This window comes from Mustelus asterias, chromosome 18, assembly GCF_964213995.1.
Source record: "Mustelus asterias chromosome 18, sMusAst1.hap1.1, whole genome shotgun sequence".
Classification (NCBI taxonomy): Eukaryota; Metazoa; Chordata; class Chondrichthyes; order Carcharhiniformes; family Triakidae; genus Mustelus; species Mustelus asterias.
The window spans coordinates 69,329,086-69,350,367 of record NC_135818.1 but is presented as its reverse complement, the minus strand read 5'-3'; the positions used below and the strand labels follow the sequence as shown (position 1 = coordinate 69,350,367).

The following is a 21,282-nucleotide window of genomic DNA, read 5'->3' as shown; positions in this document are numbered from 1 at the left end:
ATACAAAATGGGGAGTGGAATTCCAGCTCCCGATGTCTGCTTTTCATGGGATCAGAAATTCCTACAGTGCAGAAGGAGGCCATTCGGCCCATTGAGTCGACACCAACCACAATCCCACCCAGGCCCTATCCCCATAACCCCATCCATTCACCCTAGCTAGTTCCCCCTGATACTAAGGAGCAATTTAGCATGGCTAATCCATCTAACCAGCACGTCTTTTGGATTGTGGGAGGAAACCCACGCAGACACGGGGAGAACGTGCAAAATCCACACAGACAGTGATCCAAGTCGGGAATTGAACTCGGATCTCTGGCGCTGTGAGACAGCAGTGCTATCTACTGTGCCACCGTGTATCCCTGCTCCCCTATAGCAATATCTTGCCTCCTAATAGCTTGTTGCTCTTATTGCCTCCCTAGTCCTTCCAATCCCGACATAGACCCCCACTTCTTCCTATGGGAAATTAGTTTAACTGAGACATGTGCAAAAAAAAGGATGTTTTTGACAGAGAAGCATCTGATTCTTTGTGAAGCTGGACCTGCTTCACCTTGGCCAATTGCAGTAGAGTCCTGCTATAATTTTGGAAACTTATGTACAGGGCCTTCCTGGAAAGAAGGACTATGTTGATCCAAATGGATATCAACATTGAGATATATAATGAACTTCTGGCATATGGTTCCATGGCTGCTGGTCACATGTGACTTGCTCATCCAGATGGTCATTGATGTGTGAATATGAGTAATTGTTGGCTAGTTTCTTTGGGAAGTTGGTGGGATGGGAGGTTGCGTTTGATCCCATCCTCATCTTGCATCCATACTCCTTTGCAAGGAGCCTGGATATCGAGGATCAGGAACACCCTCATCATCTTTTTAAACTTCCTTAACCAAGGGTTCTTCAGTCATTACCCCAGCTCTCCACTCGCCCGATGAAGGAGCAGTGTTCTGAAAGCTCGTGACACCAAATAAACCTGTTGGACTTTAACCTGGTGTTGTGAGACTTCAAACTTGGGGAAAGAAATGGCAACCTGAAACTCGACAAATGCACGTATGGAGAATGAGTTTAATGCATGATCACTTGAAGTTTATTTGTCAATTTGATTTCAGCTTAGTCCCCACGTTAGAGCTCAGTGAAAGAATGGATTGGGTAGGAGTGGCCGCTTCTGCAAGACATGGGGATTTAGTTGTGTATTTAAGGCACTCCTGCAGCTGTCACTCCCTCTTCCTGGTATCTTTTTTGAATACCAAATAAACAAACTCAAATTAACATAGGGACAAAGTAAAAGGGGCAGCTCCCCAAAAGGAGGGGGAACAGCCCGAACCAAAAATCTATCACAAAGGAAACTTAAAACATTAATCCCTCTTCCTGGTACTGACCCACAAATGGCTACAATTTCTCAATTTGGGATTTTGTAAATGGTTAATCTACTACCATAACCACTAGACTACTGGACATGTGATTATTGATATCAAATGCAGCTTATTGATAAAAAAATGCTAGAAACACTAAGCAGACCTGCTGGCATCACTGGAAAGAGACAAAGATAATGCTTCAGGTCGATGCTCGATGGCACAGTGGTTAGCACTGCTGCCTCACAGCGCCAGGGGACCTGGGTTCAATTCCCGGCTTGGGTCACTGTCTGTGCGGAGTCTGCACATTCTCCCCGTGTCTGCGTGGGTTTCCTCCGGGTGCTCTGGTTTCCTCCCACGTTCTGATAGACGTGCTGGTTAGGTGCATTGACCCCAACAGGCGCTGGAGTGAGGCAACTCTGGGAGTAACTTCACAGTAACTTCATTGCAGTGTTAATGTAAGCCTTACTTGTGGCTAATAAATAAACTTTACTTTTTACTTTACTTAGAACTGAGTTAGAGATTACACTTTAAAAAGACTATTTACAGCTCCTGGTCTCGACCCATCTTTTAATTCTTGACCCATTGCTGCCCCCTTTTGGCTTCCAGCTCATTTATTTTTGTCACATTCTCCCACCGTATCAGACCTTCCCTTTTTTATTGTTCTTTCCTCCTTTTCCTGGCTCTGCACTTGTTTAAAAATCCTGTTACATTGCAAACGTTTTTCAGTTCTGATTTTTTTTTAAAAAGTCACTGGTTTATTAGGTTTAGAGTTTATTTAGAACAAAGAAAATTACAGCACAAGAACAGGCCCTTCAAGTCTGCACCGACCATGCTGCCCGACTGAACTAAAACCTTCTACCCTTCCGGGGAAAAGACCAAAGAAAATTACAGCACAGGAACAGGCTCTTCAGCCATCAAAAGTTGGCTTACATTAACACTACAATGAAGTTACTGTGAAAATCCCCTGGTCGCCACACTCTGGCACCTGGTCAGGTACACTGAGGGAGAGTTTAGCATGGCTAATGCACCTAACCAGCATGTCTTTTGGACTGTGGGAGGAAATCTGAGCACGCAGAGGAAACTCACACAGACACGGGGAGAACGTGCAGATTCCACAGACATTCACCCAAGCCGGGAATCAAAACCAGGTCCTTGGCACTATGAGGCAACAATGCTAACCACTGTCCTGCCAGTCTGGACCATTAGCTTTGTTTCCTCTCATAACTGATGCTGCCTGAAATCCTCAGTATTTCCAGCATCCAGAATAGTTTGATTCTGTTCCATGTTGGAGCCAGATCACTAGATATGCATCTATTAAATGTTTTGCTACATTTTCCTTTTAAATCTTTCAATCAGGTGACGATGAAGAAGATGATGATGATGATGAAGATGAACAAGTTAATAAAGCAGATGGAGATGCCCCTCCAGCGAAAAGGACTAAGAATCAATGTTGACGGACCATCTGAAACAATCTACCTGCTCCATTGTTTGAGGTGCTGCAAATGATGACTGACTTCCTAAAAGACGCTTACCAATTTAAGATTTTTTTAATGCATTTAAAAAGCTACTCAACTTTTTCTACAACCCAAAGATTTTTTTAAAAGCATACATGTTTTTAAAAACCTGGCATTTGTTTAATTCTTATAGAGACTATAAAAAGTTAAGTAATTCCACAATTTTCTTTGTCTGAGAGAAAAGGAAATGAAACATTTAAGATTAGCTCTGGAAATCATGCCCTCGAATGTTTGTCGGAATGACGGTGATTAACTTAAATGATTGAGCATTTTGGGACATTACAGCACTGATTAAGTCATGTGCTGCCATTGGGGGATGTAGATAATAGGAGTAGGCCATTTAGCCTGTTCCACCATTGATTATGATCATGGCTATCATCCAACTCAGTAACCTGTTCCCACTTTCCCTCATGTCCCCTGATTCCTTTAGCCCCAAGAGCTATATCTAACACCTTCTTTAAAGCAAACAATGTTTTGGCCTCAATTGCTTTCTGTGGTAGAGAATTCCACAGACTGCCAACTTGCTGGCTAAGAAGATTTCTCATCTCTGTCCTAAACAGTCTCAGTAAGTCTAACAACACCAGGTTAAAGTCCAACAGGTTTATTTGGTACATCTCCCACTCCACCTTACGAAGGGGCAGCGCTCCGAAAGCTAGTGGCATTTGCTACCAAATAAACCTGTTGGACTTCTTACTGTGTTTACCCCAGTCCAACGCCGGCATCTCCACATCTAAACAGTCTCCCCATATCCTCGGACTGTCACCCCAGGCTTTGGACTCCCCCACCATTGAGAACATCCTTCCTGCATCTACCTGTGTAGTCCTGTTAGAATTTTATAGGCTTCTGAGTTCTGCCCCGCCCTCATTTTTTCAACTCCAGCGAATATAATCCTAACTGATGCAATCTCTCCTCATACACAAGTCCCGTCATCCCAGGAATCAATCCGGCGAGCCTTTGCTGCACTCCTTCCATAGCAAGAACAACTTTCCTCAGATAAAGGAGACCAAAACGGCACACACTGTTCCAGGTGTGGTCTCACCAAGGCCTTGTATCCCTGTTCCTGTACTCAAATCCTCTCCAAGAAGGCTGCTGCACCTGCATGCTTACTTTCCACATTAACATTCTCTTGTACAAGGATTGTCGATAGTTTGGCTGTGGCAGGAAGAAAAGGTAATGGGAATTGAGCTTAATTACAAACACTCAAGGCCATTACTTTTTGTCTCTTATTTTTGTGAAGCTCTCAACTTTAGCAGAGATTCCAGCCTATCTACAAACTAATATCCTATCCCCGAGCTGTCCCTCACAGCTATGATGCTTTGTTCATCACAACCTATTAACTCACCCCTACCCCCCCATTCCAGACCATGTGATCTCCAGGTGATATCCTTTGAGAATGGCCTCAACTTTTCCAACCTATCCACGAAACTGGGAGTTCCTCATCCCTGGAATAATTCTTGTGACTTTTTTCTGCATCCTCCAATACCTTCACAGTGTCATGCCCAAATTGACACACATCAATATTTTATACAGATGTCTTTCCTTAGTAAGGGGTCGAAAACCAAAGCTAATGAAATTGTACAATGAATTTCTGGACTGCAGTAATATCAGTTGAACAGGTGGCAGCAAGGATCTAGGTTGCCTGTTAGAATTGGAGTGGGCTTGGAGTTTGATCAATATCTGATTCAGCACTTGTAAAATTAGTTTGAAGCATAACTGCACTTTTAAAATATGCAGTTTGTACAAACTCCACATTGAGAGAATAGTTTCTCTACCCTCTTATTTCAGTAGATAGCTGTGTATAATAGGTGCATGAGTGGTGTTGGCTGTTTGAGTGATTTAAAAAAAATCTCTTTGTAATAAGCAAGATAACAGCATCCAGGATCACTGACATGACTTCAGGTTAATCATAGAAACCCTACAGTACAGAAAGAGGCCATTCGGCCCATCGAGTCTGCACCGACCACAATCCCACCCAGGCCCTACCCCCATATCCCTACATATTTAACTGCTAATCCCTCTAACCTACGCATCTCAGGACATGAAGGGCAATTTTTAGCATAGCCAATCAACCTAACTCGCACATCTTTGGACTGTGGGAGGAAACCGGAGCACCCAGAGGAAACCCACGCAGACACGAGGAGGATGTGCAAACTCCACACAGTGACCCAAGCCGGGAATCGAACCCAGATCCCTGGAGCTGTGAAGCAGCAGTGCTAACCACTGTGCTACCATGCCACCTTTCTTTAGCTTTTCTTAAACTCATTAAAAATCACTTAAAACAATTCTATACTAAAACCCACATTTATTATATTTCAGCAAAACGACCCTATGGACAATCATTGAAATAATGGTTATACAATATTTGTTTTTAATTCTCAAACAAAGGAAACAGAGTTTAGAAGGTTGACATATTTGTTTGACATCAGATCAAAAATAAGGTTTTGCTGCGAAACACTTACATTAACTTAATGATTCAGTTTTAGGTGACCCAAATATCAAGTTACTGTACCAGAAACATCATCAGATACTTCTACAACAGTTAATATACCTTGTTCCACGGAAAAACAGTAAGCAATCATTACCTCTTGGTTGTTTCTCTAAGTTGTCATCTTGCCTTCCCTACCAACATTTTAACACCTGACTGGTGCACAGTACCACAATAATCTTGCATTTAAATATAAGTTTATGTTTACACAATTACCTGAACCTTCTCTGCTTCCAAGCCACTGTAGCCATTCTTGCAGATTAGTCACGGAGGTAAGCACAAGCGTGATTTCTTTCTCAACACTGACATGCAGTCACTTTGCTACATGATGGGATGTTGTAAACACTCCAACTGTTGCTCTGGCTGACATGAGCAAATTCCATACAGACATGAATTGAACCGTCTGGTCCAAAATACACCAGGTGCTACCCAGCGGCTAGGAGTGGGTAATTTTTAAGAGCATACGCTTGGAGTTTACTGGACTAGTTAAGGGTTTATTTCATTCAAGATATAAAATTCTGAAACTCATATTCACTCTGTTGAAAACATTTCCTTAACATTAGCTTTCTCCTGCAGATTAAGCATTGAGATCAAGAATGTCCTGACTTTTTAAATAGTCCCTTGTTAATTCCAGTGTTGCCTAGGGCCATAGATCCAAAACTGGTATGCAGACAAACTGCTAAATAAAAGATAGGGCATTAAAAAGAATGGGTAGATTATTGATTTTGAAAGAAGTGTATTGGGTTAAATATGATTGAATTATTTCTTGGCTGCACAGCAGTTTCCGAAGAAAAACATGTATACATGGATAAAAGCACACACGGGAATTAAATGCCACAAAAACAAGCTAGTTTTGAGAACTTCCATCAAAATTGTTTACAAACTTTATACGTATGAGACATTGCTGGGAATTCATTAAATACAGTGCTTGTTTATTCCCTGCACAGCTCTCCAAGTAGAAGCACAGCGGATGACCTAACTCCTCTACTGCAGCAAGTGTTTTAAAATTGGTAGTCTGTTGTTTCTACCATGAGAGACTTAGATCAGGAACTATCTGAGCAGGAAAACCATAACCTGCCTTCCTGATAACGCAGTGGTAAATATAACACGAATTATCCAATCATTTGAATGGAGTGGTATAGAATGAAACTGATGCTTAAAGTGAAGTTACCATTGATTTGAGGGATGGATTGTATTTTCCTCAAGACCTAAATAAGCATTTAGAGACCAAACTCCCAAATTACACAAGTTTTACAATGGGGAAAATGTTGGCTGCGAAAGTTAGACCACTTAAAAGTTTGGCATTACACATGCACAGGCCATTTGACCTGGTAATGAATTTTCTTTTAAAAAGATGCCTATCTTGACCTGTCAGTGTTAAATCAGTCCTGTAATCATACACAATGTCAAACTAGCACAGCAGTTTTCCTAAAAGAAGCCCTTAAAAGTTCCTGCCAGCTGCTTATGACTCTTTCCATCAGAAAATATGGTTCAACTCCACCACATTCAGAAATCTCACCTCCAAACATCAGGCAACCATCATAACTTGACAAATCTTGCTTCTTTGGACTTGTGCTGAAGAGTTGTGTTTAACAGCAGACAGTAAAATAACTTTCCTGGTGTCAGTGATTAAGGACTCACTCAGCAGGTGCAGAAATTTAAAAGAATAGAATGCAGACGAAAGTTATAAAACCAGGATTAAATATTGAAAACTTTAAGTAGAGCAATAGTCAACCATAAGATGTTTTCTGGTCAAACTATTTTAACGCAAGGTGGTTTTCATTTGATCCAGTTCCACCTCGTAGGAACATTAATGCACCCAACGTCCCAGCTCTAGAAATGAAGTAGTTTCATTTGGGTATTGAAAATAGCAAACCTGTCGATGTAATGTGGACATTTTGAAACTGGTTTAAACCAACGAGTTCATACTCAGTGCAAGGCAATACTTTATTAGCAGACAGTTTTGAAACGATAGAAGCAGCAGCAAATCCAGCACCATTTTTCTTACAATTGTCTGTACAAAAGTTAAAAGGCATTTGCATTCTGCATGACAGGCAGGGTTTCAAACACTCGCAAAGATCTTGAACACCTAAATGGCTTTAACATTTTTATTTTAAGAGAAACATTCACAGCTGTCTTATTGACATCGTGTTACATTTATGGCAACGGCATTAAATTAATTTCACATGCAGCAACCAGCCACACACATCAGTAAAAAGTCCCCCTGCATAGTCTGCTCTTCAGCCAAATGATTGCTCCAAATTCATACACCAGGCGAGAGGAGGAAGTGCCTCAACTCAGTCCAACTACCCCTTATTCCTCTCATATTCATTCCACGCGGTCAAGATTAGCATCAGGGTTTCCAACCAAACAGTTACCAAAAATACTTGCATTTGCGCAGCACTTGATGACATTGCTACAGAAATATTTCAAGGTGCTCCAGGTACAATGAATTACTTTCGCATGTAGGGACTGCAAACAAATCCCTATTTGGCCTCATTGTGCAACAAATATTTTCCCAAAAATTTAATTTTCAACATCCCCATATTGAGGGCAAAGAGGGAACAGATGCACCCTTCTTATAGACTCGTGCTTGTTCCACCTTGGTTATTCAGCACTTCTCAAAAGTCAGTAAACACTCCTTTCATACTTTTATGTACAATTAATTGCGTGATGTTAAATTTGTGGCAGTTGTATTTCCCCCTTCCGATTCCAATAATAAAGTTACATCAGAGAGTGAGGAGAAAGCTGCAAGGGATTAAATTTATCCTAAAAGGAACTGATGTTTTCGGGAATAAATTAATAATCTGCAAATCAGGATCAATAATAAAAGTTAGATCTCTCACTGTGACATGATCACTGAAGTTCCCTTCACTAAAAAAATAAAAACTATTTGTATTAGAATTTGTACAAAAGTGTTAAGAGTGCGCAGTGTCTTTCTGTATCACTGCCTTGTTGTTCTGCAGGTGATACTTTGGTTGGCTCACATGGAGATTAATTTCCCTGTCACTGCTTTTGCAAAGAACTTGTGATTATCATTTAAAATCCAAATGTGTCCATCGACAGATACTTTTGATCGGATTGTAATGCACAGTAAATGGCTATTAGCTATAGTACAGTTTAATGCTTATTTGACCCCAAACTTAATGCACAGCTCAGTGTGAATGCTCAGCCGAGATAGGCGGTTTAAAGTTTGTATCAAAAAAATGGTCTATACAGAACATGTACTGGCATTATAAAAATAATTGATCCTGAATCACCGAGTTATCCTTCAGTATAGAACTACCAGGAAAGAGTCACAATGATACACTGATCAACCAAATAACACAGTCCTGTAGTCGCCGTTACACTAGGTCAAGTATTGTGTTCATAACCTGGTGATTTCCAAAGCCTTAATGAGAAGATGCAAATACATCCTGAACACAGATCACCGCCTCTTTCAATTAATCTAAAATGCCTTCAGTTACAGTCACTTAATAACTGGAGAATACATGCATTCACAGCATCCTATCCTGTTTTGCTACACTATGGCAAGGAAACAGTTGTGAACACAGGTTAAGGTTTACCTTTTTAAAAAAATAAATAGCCAGGAAATGATAGTAGTAGATGGTCAAATAATCTTTATTCACGAGGCCATTTTGAAAACACCATTTCCAAAAATGGTTGCTGTGAATGTAATCTGCATCATTTGCTTATACCGAAATCGACATCTTGCCAGAATTAGAAAACATTTACTGCACCTTATTTTCAGTCAAGAGGTTAAAACTGAAGTGTGAAAAATAAAAATATAGGTTTAAGCATCTGGACGGAAGAAGAATGAAACCCTTTCCCACCAAAGTGGCCTAAAAGAGCTAGGAATTCCCATTGAAAAATAATGAAAATTCCTGAAAAGTATATGTTTGCCAAGGGGGCTAATGGAGTGGCTTACGGTGAGTGATATTGAAACACCAACAGAATCCTAACAATGTCATGTTACACAGTTGTCTGCAGGATCTGTACCGTCCCAAAGAAAGTTCTATTATTTTAAAAAAAAACACCCCAGTAATGAAATTTCAGATACAGCCAGACATTTCATTACAGATCACATCAAATTTAAGCACTCCATGCTTCGAATGTGGATTCAGGGTTAATTTAATGTAACCCAACGTGACAGGTCCAATCATGTGTCAATTATTTTCAATCTGTTAATTTGATTGGAGGCTTTGACAAAAGCTTGGTGGCGATTGCAGACGACAGCCAGATAGATTGGGAAAATGCAGTAGCCAACGGTCTTGGGATTTGCTCTTGTACACGAGTATAAGAATAGGAAGATTTGCAGGTACGGAATCAGGAACAGAAGGCCCCAGAGCCAGAATGGGAGAGAAAACAAGCGTGCTGTTACTGTCTGTGTCCAAGAGGCTCCACTCCCCACGTCCTCCGAGTTCCGCTGAATATGCTCCAAAGCCAGTTGGTTGTAAGTTTCATTTATTTCAAATACATAATAAAAGGCTGCAGCACTTGCTAGCAGGTACAATCCTACACCAATCCAACCCATTCGCTGGCGAAAGTTCATCATTCTCCATAATCTACTTTTTCTGCAATAGAAAAGAGGGGGAAAGATAGGTTAAAATAAATGAAAAGCTCTTGCCCGTCTGGATTGTTAGCACATGATTTGCCCCGTCACCCAGAAACTGCAAGCAGCTCTCCTTCTGAACAGCACGAGATGATGGTGGTTAAACCAAGGAGGAACTTGTAAATACACACAGCAACTGAAAGAGGAAGCTGGGGTAACGTTTCAGTTGTGAAAGGCCATCTATATTTCTCTTTCAGATGTTGATCATTACAGCCCCTGCTCTCTGATACTGACTTGGACTTTGAACTCTGTTCTACAACTGAAGGGGGTGGGTGGGGAGGGCACTCCATCAGCTAACATCCCCCACACCCCACACATTGGATTTCTCTCTTCTCCCATCCAGCACCCCACCTTCTCATTTCTCTCCCTGCCTTCAAAAGACAAGCATGTTTTTGTCCTCAATTATCCATTTCTTCTAGCTGCGTGGCATCCAGTCTTCGGCTGGCTTTTTAAGTATTCAGAATTATTTCTATGCATGTAAGACTTTAGGACCCCAACTTCTTGTTTCCATGCCTTCCCATTGTTATCCATTTGTACACAGTGTTATGAGACAAAAGGGAACAATATGCGTATTTTGATTTGAAAAGATAAGCGTCAGAGTGAATTAGTCTATACTTATCCCAAGCATTGGTCTGGAATGTTTAAGGGCTTGCTGTAAACAGGCCTAAAGAAACTGAACACACATCATTCCAAGGACTTATTCAAAATCTGCTTTCTCCATACGTACCACAGTTGCTTCAAGCAGGTGCTGGTAGAGAGTATTGCTATATATATGTGAGTATATAGAGTGTTCCCTTTCTCACCTTCTGAAAATGCTGGCTCCAAAGTGAGGTATGATGCTATTGAAGTTGGTTACCTATCAGAACTTTTCCCAGTTCACCATTTTTCTCTCTCAGCAACCCAAATAAGGCCCTTGTAAAATGCCTGATAATTTCAGACATGTGACAGTAGTATCTGCACTAAACACAATACATCTGATGTACATGATCTGTTGATGCCTTATCCAACTCCTGAGAACAATACATAGGTTTTTTTTGTTAGACAACTGAATGATTAGTCTTTCCTGCAGCTTGCAAAGCATTCGGAACCAATAAAAATACAGCTTAATATAAAAACTGCTACAAATTGGCCTAGAATGTTACTTAAGAACCAGTGTTGGCTTCAGCAAACCTCGTAACTGCTGGCAGGGTGAGTTTGCACCGCAACAAATGGAGTACAGCTCATGTACCTGTCCACAAAACTAGCAAGTTTCTCATAATCTAAATATGCCATTTAAAGTAGGCAACAGAAAAATGTCAGCAGTTGAATGGTATATTGACACAACCACAAAAACAGTGGGTTTCTCCTGCAGTGAGCTATTTGGAAATTAGCTTATGAGAAAGAATTTGGTGACTACATAAGAAATAGGAGTTGGATTGAGTAGGCCATTTGGCCCTTCTAGCCTGCTCCACCAATCAATAAGATCATGACTGATCTTCTGCCTCAACTCTATCTTCCTGCACAAGCTCCACATTCCTTAATTCATTTGGCATCCAAAAATCTATCAAACTCGATCTCGAGAGTATTGCACAAGGAGCAAACGCAGTCCCCTGGAGTGGAGAATTTAAAAGATTTACCTTGTTAACTGCTCCTCATTTCAGCCCTAAATAGTCAATCGCTTATTCTGAGACTGCAACCCCGCGTTCTAGATTTCTCATCCAGGAAAAAGATATTTGTCAGGGCAGCTACTGAGAATATGTTTCAATTAGATCACATTCGTTCAACAGAGCCTTCCAAACGCTCAAATTCTTATCAAAGAACAAAGAACAGTACAGGAAACAGGCCCTTCGGCCCTCCAAGCCTGTGCCGCTCCTTGGTCCAACTAGACCAATCGTTTGTATCCCTCCATTCCCAGGCTGCTCATGTGACTATCCAGGTAAGTCTTAAACGATGTCAGCGTGCCTGCCTCCACCACCCTACTTGGCAGCGCATTCCAGGCCCCCACCACCCTCTGTGTAAAAAACGTCCCTCTGATGTCTGAGTTATACTTCGCCCCTCTCAGCTTGAGCCCATGACCCCTCGTGATCGTCACCTCCGACCTGGGAAAAAGCTTCCCACTGTTCACCCTATCTATACCCTTCATAATCTTGTATACCTCTATTAGATCTCCCCTCATTCTCCGTCTTTCCAAGGAGAACAACCCCAGTCTACCCAATCTCACCTAGAAGGACAAGGGCATTACATGCATGGGACACCACCACCAACAAGTTCCCCTCTAAACCACACACTCTCTGTCCTGGAACTATATTGCTGTTGCTTCAGTGACAGCATTGTGGGTGTACCAACAACGTGGCTCACCACCACTGTCAAAGTGCAATTAGGGATTGGCAACAAATGCTGGCCGAGCCAGTGATGCCCACATCCTGTGAAAGAATAAAAAGCATTCTCCTAAACTTCAGAGGATACAGCAATGCAAGACCTGTGCACAAGGCCTCAAAGGAGAGAAACCTGCAGGAAAATTGGGAAGCATTCAAGCAGGTTCAGTTCCAGGTATAATCAGACATTTCCTTTACCAGTGGGTCCGTATGGAACTGGCAATGCAACAAATGACACTCTGCTCTAGCATCAGCTTAAAAAAATTGGTCACTGACCTAAGATAGTAGATAAGTTCCAGATCACAATTGCATTTCCTTTGTGAAAGGTCTTCGAATGCAAAGCCAATATCATTCTCAGGGGATAATGAAATCCAGTTATGACATTCATACTTAAATCTAAGCAATAGTTGATAAACAATATACTTACAGAACACCTCATCACATTTTAAACACAAAGTAGGGATGTTTTACTGCAGCTGCACAGGGTATTAGTGAGATCACATCTGGAGTCCTGCATACAGTTTTGACCTCTTCAACAAAATATATCATTGGATTTGAAGTAGTTCAGAAGGTTCACAACTCATTCCTCAAATGAAGGTCTTATCTTACGAAGAAAGGTTGATACCAATTGAAGTTAAGAGAGGTGATCTTATTGAAACATACAAGATCCTCAGGGAACTTGATACGGTAGATACTGGGAGAATATTTCCACTTGTGGGGGGGAATCTAGACCTAAGGGACACAGTCTAATAATAAAGTCTCCCTTTTAAGACAGACATGACCACCCAAGAGACAACAGTCTCATCCGAACGATGGCACCTTCGACAGTGCAGCAGCCCCTCAGCGCTGCACTGCAGGGGGGGGGGGGGGGGGTAGAGTGTCAGCTCATCTTCCAGACCCTGGAGGGGAATCTGAACCCCGGAACCTGCCTTACTCTCAGAGGGCAGTTAGTATGTGGAATTCTCTTCCCCAGAAAGCTGTGGAGGTTGGTCATTGAATTTATTCAAGGTTGAGTTAGACAGATTATTGATAAACAAAAGAGTCAATGATCTTATTGAGGTGGAGGAATAGGCTTGAAGGGCTGAATGGCCTACTCCTGCTCCCAAGTTCTTAGAAACATCGCAAACTGCTTCTCCTAGAATGAATGCTATGTATCTACTCTTGTTACATGGATTAACATATATAGTCTCATGTTAGTCTTTGGTGGGTGTGGTTCAGAGATAGATGCTGTTCATCCTGGTTAAATATCCTGTTCTTTTATTAGTGGCCCAAGATCTTTCATTCACATAAGCAGATGAGGCATCAGAAGGATGCACCCCTGACAAGGCAAAGCTCCCCAATCCTGCACTGCAGTGTGAACCAAGATTATCTGCTCAAGATAATCTTGTTCACTGACAAAATAGTTATCAAGACGAGCCCTGACCAAACCCTACAACAAGACACAGACCTGTATTTAAAGAACAGGTTTCATGACCTGGAGTCATTCCAAACCATTTTACAGTTAAATGCATACTTTGCAAGTGGACTCACTGTTAAAATGCAGTGAAACGTGGCAGGAAAGCTGCACAGAGTCTCTCACCCCCACTCCCACGCCCCCCCCCCACACAGTAAGTTTATTTATTTGTGTCACAAGTGGGCTTACATTAACACTGCAATGAAGTTACTGGGAAAATCCCCCAGTGGCCACACTCCAGCACCTGTTCGGGTACACTGAGGGAGAATTTAGCACAGCCAATGCACCCTAACCAGCACGTCTTCTGGACTGTGGGAGGAAACCGGAGCACCCGAAGGAAACCCACGCAGACACGGGGAGAATGTGCAGACTCCACACAGACAGTGACCCAAGCCGGGAATCGAACCCGGGTCCTTGGCGCTGTGGGGGAGCAGTGCTAATCCACAATGTGATAGCGACCAAACGACATGTTCCTTCAATAATGTTGGTTGGGGGATAAATCTCGGTTCTTTTTCCAAAATGGTGCAATCGGGATCTTTCCCGACCGCCTGAGAGACAACAGTTTAAGGTCTCATCCGGAAGACGGCACCTCCGACGGTGCAGCACCCCCTCCCTCAGCGCTGCACTGGGGGAGGGGGAGCGCCAGCCCATCTTCCAGACCCTGCAGGGGGACCTGAACCCCCGGAACCTGCCTCTGGCTGGGAGGCGAGGCCCCTTTCGCGGGGTAAAGCTCCCCAGCCCCCGCAGCGGCTTGGCCGAGCCCGGCGGCCCCATTCCCGGGGCGGGCTGTCCCCCGCAGGCCGGCTCCCACTCACAACACTCACCATGCGGGGAAAGGAAAGGCAGTGGGTGTCCGGGGGGTTGGGGAGGGTGAGGCCGGGAGCGGGGCCAGGCGGCGCTTCCCCCCCGCCGCACTCGCTCTAATCCATCGCCTCTCCTCCCGGTGCGCCTTCTCCGCCCGGCTGACTAGTCACAAAGAGGCCCATTTCCGTATCCGCCGCAACGGCTTCCGGGTCGTTGCTGGGGCGGGGCGATGAGAGCTAGAGAGAGACAAGAGGGAACACATCCCGCGCTCTGTCAATCTCTAGCACCTCTAGTGCCGGGAGGACCTCACATCTCCTGCCACCTGCACTGTACAGTCAATCTGAATCACCAACCTTTTTTGTTTAAAGTTTATTAGTCACAAGTAAGCTTACATTAACACTGCAATGAAGTTACTGTGAAAACCCCCCTGAATGGTTCTGATTACAGCAAGAAGTTTAACAACACCAGGTTAAAGTCCAACAGGTTTATTTGGCAGCAAATACCACTGGCAGCACGCTCCGAAAGCTAGTGGCATTTGCCACCAAATAAACCTGTTGGACTTTAACCTGGTGTTGTTAGACTTCTTACTGTGTTTACCCCAGTCCAACACCGGCATCTCCACATCATGACTATCTTCTGATGTCAGACTTATGATTCTTGTTCTTTATTTCTTACCCTATTAACTTTTTTACATAATTATCTTAGTATTTACATAAATATTCTTGTTTTTCATTTTATCTTTCAGGTGAGATGTTAACCCAGTGGTTCCCAAACTTTTTTCATTGGGCCGCACTTTCGGAATAAAAATTTGCTCGCGCCACACCGAATTTTTTATTGATAAGAAATACATTCAAAAACAAAAAAAAATACAACTCCTAGCAGTGCTTGATTCATAACATAGAACACAACTACTTTATAATATGATCATGGGACATCCAGAAAGTATAAAACAATGCGTGTTTAAACCATGTTTAAATGTTTCTTTGATTGTCCTTGAATCTTCCCGCCACACTTGCCATCCTCTCTCACTGCACCAGTGTGGCGCGGCGCACCCTTTGGGAACCACTGTGTTAAACCAAGACCCCATCTGCCCTTTCAGATGGATGGCAAAGATACCACAGCATGATTCTGAAAAAGAGCAGGAAGGTTATCCCTGGGTGGCTTTGCCAACATTTATTCCTCAGGCAAAATCACAAAAAAAAAGATCTGGTTATTAATTTTCAGGGGAGTTTCATACTAACTTCATTGCGGTGTTATTGTAAGCTTGCTTGTGACTAATAAATAAACTTTAACTTTTAACTTTAACATTATCTTATTTATCACAGCAGGAAGGTCCCAGATTCCATCCCCAGTTTGCGCTGAGTTGTCTGATCTCAACCAAGAAAGCAACAGGATTGCAGTGTCTTTGGGCTGCGGAGGGATAAATCATCCAGAAATCCCACTCCTGATCATTGTTCAGTGACAACGTCTGGTGGTGCGTATGCATGAATATTGGGAGGGAGGCCTGTACGATCTGGGCTGTGAGACCACTTTTGATGAACTAGACATTCACTGTCAGGGGTTGTGTGCCAAGAATATGAATGTTATACCGGTGGGACGATAATTTAATTATCCTGTTTAGGGATACCTGGAACATCTGTCTTTAGAGAGGGAAATTGGCAAAAAAAATTATCTTAATTAGCAATTTAATCAAATGCTGAATATTGAAAGAATGTAACTGAATGGATCAATTTATTTTAATGCTAAGTTTTCAACCAGATTCTAAAATATTATGATTGAAAGTGACTTTTCAACTGATATTTCTGTGAACTTTGATGCAAATAGCAAAGGATATACTCACTGCCATCCAATAAGGGATTGACCATGTCTCCTTGCAGATAGGCACAACGTCACTTCTTGTCACTTGGTTGGCACACACCCGTTAACAGTCAATTGGCTTAGCAGGTAAATACAGACCAAGGCATCAAAACCTGAGAGATGTAGAGAGTTCTTCGGGTTATGATAAGAACGAGTTCTCACCTGGGGAAAAAATTGGTGTCAGTGCCTATGGGCCATTAAAGGGAGAAAAATCAATGATGCCAGTTGGGAAGTGTGTTGCATGTGGATGTTAGATGAGAACACAGTCGGTTTTACTGCACTTTGTTCATCTATCCATATGACCCGCTGACACTTTAGTTTCATACATAATGAATGGGTACTGGCTGTGCTCCTGTCGCTACATGTGAAGTCACACTCCAGCAGCAACCAGTACTTTCAGCACAGGAGAAACAGTCCGTTGTGCCTTACGGTATGAGCAACCTGAATTGAGTGATCTGAGCAAACATTGATTAAAAACTCGGTGTGCTTTGGGCCTCCTATCATTTCAATGTTACTCTGCCTAAGAACAAGTGGTGGATCACGCCCAAGATGGGATGCAATGTCTTTTCTTGTCAGTTTGGACTTGTTTATCTCTCTTGTGGGTACGAAGCATTGGCTTTGTAACTTTAAGAATGGAGTAATTTTTTTTTTAAAAGGTGCTTGGTGCTATTTCAGACTAATAATGACTTGCACAAATCAAAATCATGCTTCATGTTCCAAGGTGTTTTACAGAGCCCAGAATCATAGAATCCCTACAATGCAGAAGAGGCCATTTGGCCCATCAAGTCTGCACCAACCCTCCGAAAGAACACCCTACCTAAGCATAATCGCCTGCCCAAACTCCGTAACCCCACACATTGATAATGGCTATCCATCTAACCTGCACATCTTGGCCACTAAGGGTCAATTTAGCATGGCCAATCCACCTAACCTGTACATCTTTGGAGTGTGGGAGGAAACATATGCACACACGGGGAGAGCATGCAAACTCAACATAGTCTCCCGAGGCTGGAATCGAACCCAGATCCCTGGCGCTGTGAGGCAACAATATTAATCACTGTGTCACCATGCCACCCCAAGAGAGGTGGTCATAAATACCATGATTAAGATAGGTTTTCAGGAGAATATTAAAGGTTATGATGGAGCAAGAAGGAGAATAGAGCTGTGACGGCTGAATATGATGTCTGCACTGAAATAAAGAGTCAAAGGGTTGAGGTGCATGAGCTGGGACTAGGGCTGAAGATGGTTGCAGAGGGAAGATGAAGGGAGGCATTGGAGGGATTTATAATCGTAGACCAACTAAATTCAACAGGCAATCACAGAACCAGGGGTAATGGAATGTCACACTCACAGTAACGGACTGGTTAGGTTACTAGACTGGATTAATAACCCGGAGAATGTGGATGCAAATCCCATTTTAGCAATTTAAGGATTCAAAATTGCTTTCTCAGAGGCAAACAAAGCTTTTAGATTGTCATTATAACCCCAGAGGAAGAAGCCTGCTGTCCTTACCCGGTCCGGCCTACAGGTGACTCTAGCCCCATTCTGATGTGGTTGACTCTTTAATTGTCTTGTGAAATAACTCAGTGAGGTACGCCGCTCCGGGGAAACTAGGGATGGGGGGGTGGGGGGGGGGGGGTGGTGCAGAATGTCAGCAGCAGAGAGTTTTGAAGAAATTGGGAGTTTGCTTGGAATGAAGCTAAGGGAATTGGCAAGAAACAATGTTGGAAAGTCAGGTCTGGATGATGAATAGTTTCCCTATCATGGGGAATAGGGGGAGAGGGGGGGATAGCGGACGACGGGGTGATTAAGATGGGGCAGAAAGTTGATGATGGAATGGTAACACCACTAACCAATCTTTCTGGCCAACCAAATAAACTAAATCAAATTAACGAGGAGACAAATGAAAAGGGGCAGCTTCCAAAAGGAGGGGACTCACCTGAAACAAAAGACTAAGTGGAAAGGAAACTTAAAACAAATTAAAATGTGATTGAAGGGGTCACTAATACACCCCAGTCCCTGAGTGCCCTTGGACACTGCATGCTCCCTCTCCAGGGACAGGTCACACCACTAACCAGGATTACTGGAGTAAAAGGAACTCAACAATAGCCAATAAGAAGGTTGAATTTGATAATTAACATGGAGAAAAGTTCAACTAATTTTTTTAAAATGGAGATGCCGCTCACATACAAGGCAATTCGAAGGCGTTTATTCAAAGATCACAGATGCTGTTTGTAGCTACTCCTCAGAGATGGGAGTTGGGGAATATCACCGAATTGTTTTACACCAGGAGCTAAACAATGAACACTTCTGTTTTCTGGAAACATTTCTATGGACAACACCAAACTGCAACTCACCAACATCACATCTTCCCAATAGACCCGTCACTGCAAGCTTCTCAATCACCCAGTTAAAACGCAAACCCATTCATTTCCCGCAGAAGTTTAAAATAAAACAAAGCTTTGTCGTGCATAACCGCCCAGAGAAAACTAAAACCCACTGATCATTCGAGGAAAGGCAAGTACAAGATGTCCTTCCATTTAAAGTGGGGATTGTCTGGGGATAGACTGCAAATCATCAGCTCTAGAAAATGATGATTGCAGCTTTAGGTGTTGTGTGGTTTGTTTGGCCATTGGACACCTATTATACAATCCATTTTATAGGCTAGTCTTTATTGAAAATCTCCCCAGTTTTTCAATTGGAAATAAATAAAACTCAGACCGAGTGAGCCTTGCCTGATTGCTTTTATAATAAGCAAGTCCACTCGCAGACCCAATGTGGTTAAAGTGAGACTGGACCCCCTCTGGATTCAACAGTGTCAAAGCAACAACCACGCAGTGTTGCAATGCAGATTGAAATCTAACATAGAGACTGACATCCCCAAAACATCCATTTGTAAACGTCTAAGGATGAATTCGGGACTTCAATCTTCCTGGGAACTGTAGTTAGGGGAATCCTCATCCAACCAGAGAGAGACTTGCATTGTGATAGCGCCTTTCTCGGCCACTGGACGCTTGTGACTACCTATTCTGTTGGCCCTGTGGGGACATCTCCATTAGGCACATTCTCAATCTGAAGCTCTGATTGGACTGGCAACGTTAACTCTTCTCTCTTTCTCCACAGATGCTGCCAGACTTGCTGAGAATTTGTTGCAGCATTTTCTGTTTTTATTTCAGATTTCCAGCAACCTCCCCACCCACTGCGGTATTTTACTTTTATTCCAAATTTAGGTGGTCGATTGTGTGGGGTGGGGTGTATTTTTTTGCAAGTACATTCAGTCGCGACCATCTGGTGACAAGAAAGGCACTTTAGAGAGAATATGACTGGGTTGTTGAATGGGTACAAGAAGAATCTCCAAAAATAATTGGTTTGACTGCACTGCTAGACTTTATACTAACTCATAATCCGCAGCGAATATAAAACTGAAGGCATCATTGTTTGGTATGATTGCAGTGACAGGATGAATGTCCCAGAGCAGGGTGAATGTTCTTGCGCGCAAGCTGATGATATCAAAATGATACATTTAACTTACACAGTATTGAGTATTGAGAGGTTCCATTGCTTGCGTTCTAATTCCACATTGAACTCCATTTATAATTTCACCACTCTATGTCATTCTGAAGTCTAGAACTATCCTCATCAGTACCTACTGCTTTGACAAGTCTTATATGAACTGCACGTTCGTAAAGCTGCCCCTTACATCTGAGTGTAGGCCATTTATAAAACATTGAAACGAATAATTAACTAAAACTGATGCTTGGAGAACACCATACAGATCAAGTCCTAATCTGAAACACATCCGTCTACCTGTCACTGAGCGAGTCAATTTTGTTTTAAAGTTTATTTATTAGTGTCACAAGTAGGCTTACATTAACACCGCAATTAAGTTACTGTGAAAATCCCCTAGTCGCCACACTCTGGCGCCTGTTTGGGTACATCAAGGGAGAATTTAGCATGGCCAATGCACCCAACCAGCACGTCTTTCAGACTGTGGGAGTACCTGGAGGAAGTCCACACAGAGAATGTGCAGACTCCACACAGATAGTGACACAAGCCGGGAATCAAACCCGGATCCCTGGCACTGTGAGGCAGCTGTGCTTCCCACTGTATCACCGTTTTGTATCCATACTGTCCCATTCCCCTTCATTTCATGGACTTCCTTCTTATTAAGCTCCTCTGTAGTACTTTGTGAAATCTCTTCTGAACTCCATATATGTACAGCATTCTCTGCACCACCTTGATCAAACTTCTCTGGTACCTCATCAAAGCATTCAATCAAGTTAGTCAGATAAATCAATGTTGATTAGCCTTAACCCATGCTTTTCTGAATAAAAGTTTATATTGTCCCTATTAACGGTTTCCAATAACTTCCCATCACTGATGCCGCTGATGACCAGTTGTTGTTGTTTTTTGGTTTCTCTTTTTTGAGTTGTGGTACTAACCACAATCTGGTTCTTCGGCACTACTCCTATATCCAATCAGGATTGAAGGAGTGTGATCAAAGCCTCAGCTATTTCTAACCTTGCTTCTTTCAGCAACCTCAGCTACATTCTATTAGAACCAGGGTGACTTACCAACTTTCACAAATGCTAATCTTTGCAGTATATTTTCTCTATCTATTATAATCTTGTCCACATGTTCCCTCTCCTCTTTTAGTGTAACCTTCACATTATCCACTTCCTTTGTGAAGATGCAAATTATTAATTTAATACTGTAGCTACGTGAACATTTCCCTTTGAGTCTTTAATTGGCCTAATGTTTTCCCTTGCTAAGTATTTATACTTTACAAATGTTTTAGAGTCCATTTTAATGTTGCCTGCTAACCTTTTCTCTCAATCTCTCTCTACCTTCCATGTC

The 21,282-nt window shown here is 42.5% G+C and overlaps 2 protein-coding genes across 3 annotated transcripts in view; one reads left to right on the top strand and one right to left on the bottom strand.

Annotated features, from left to right (window-relative positions):
- The window catches only part of LOC144507264 (uncharacterized), a 33,089-nt gene that overhangs the window by 11,739 nt on the left and 68 nt on the right, over positions 1 to 21,282 (top strand). The window contains exon 2 of one of the 2 annotated variants that reach the window (XM_078234271.1): positions 2,703 to 2,839. In XM_078234271.1, the coding sequence (XP_078090397.1) occupies positions 2,703 to 2,800 (98 nt within the window). In that variant the 3' untranslated portion in view covers positions 2,801 to 2,839. Of the gene's footprint in view, positions 1 to 2,702; positions 2,971 to 21,282 lie in introns of those variants that run through there. The other variant, XM_078234270.1, reaches the window with a different exon arrangement.
- tmem251 (transmembrane protein 251) lies at positions 8,946 to 14,728 on the bottom strand. The gene is made up of 2 exons (XM_078234269.1): positions 14,589 to 14,728; positions 8,946 to 9,919 (listed from the first exon to the last, which is right to left on the bottom strand). Exon 2 carries the CDS (start codon positions 9,898 to 9,900, stop codon positions 9,505 to 9,507), a length of 396 nt encoding a protein of 131 aa, XP_078090395.1. The 5' UTR covers positions 9,901 to 9,919; positions 14,589 to 14,728; the 3' UTR covers positions 8,946 to 9,504.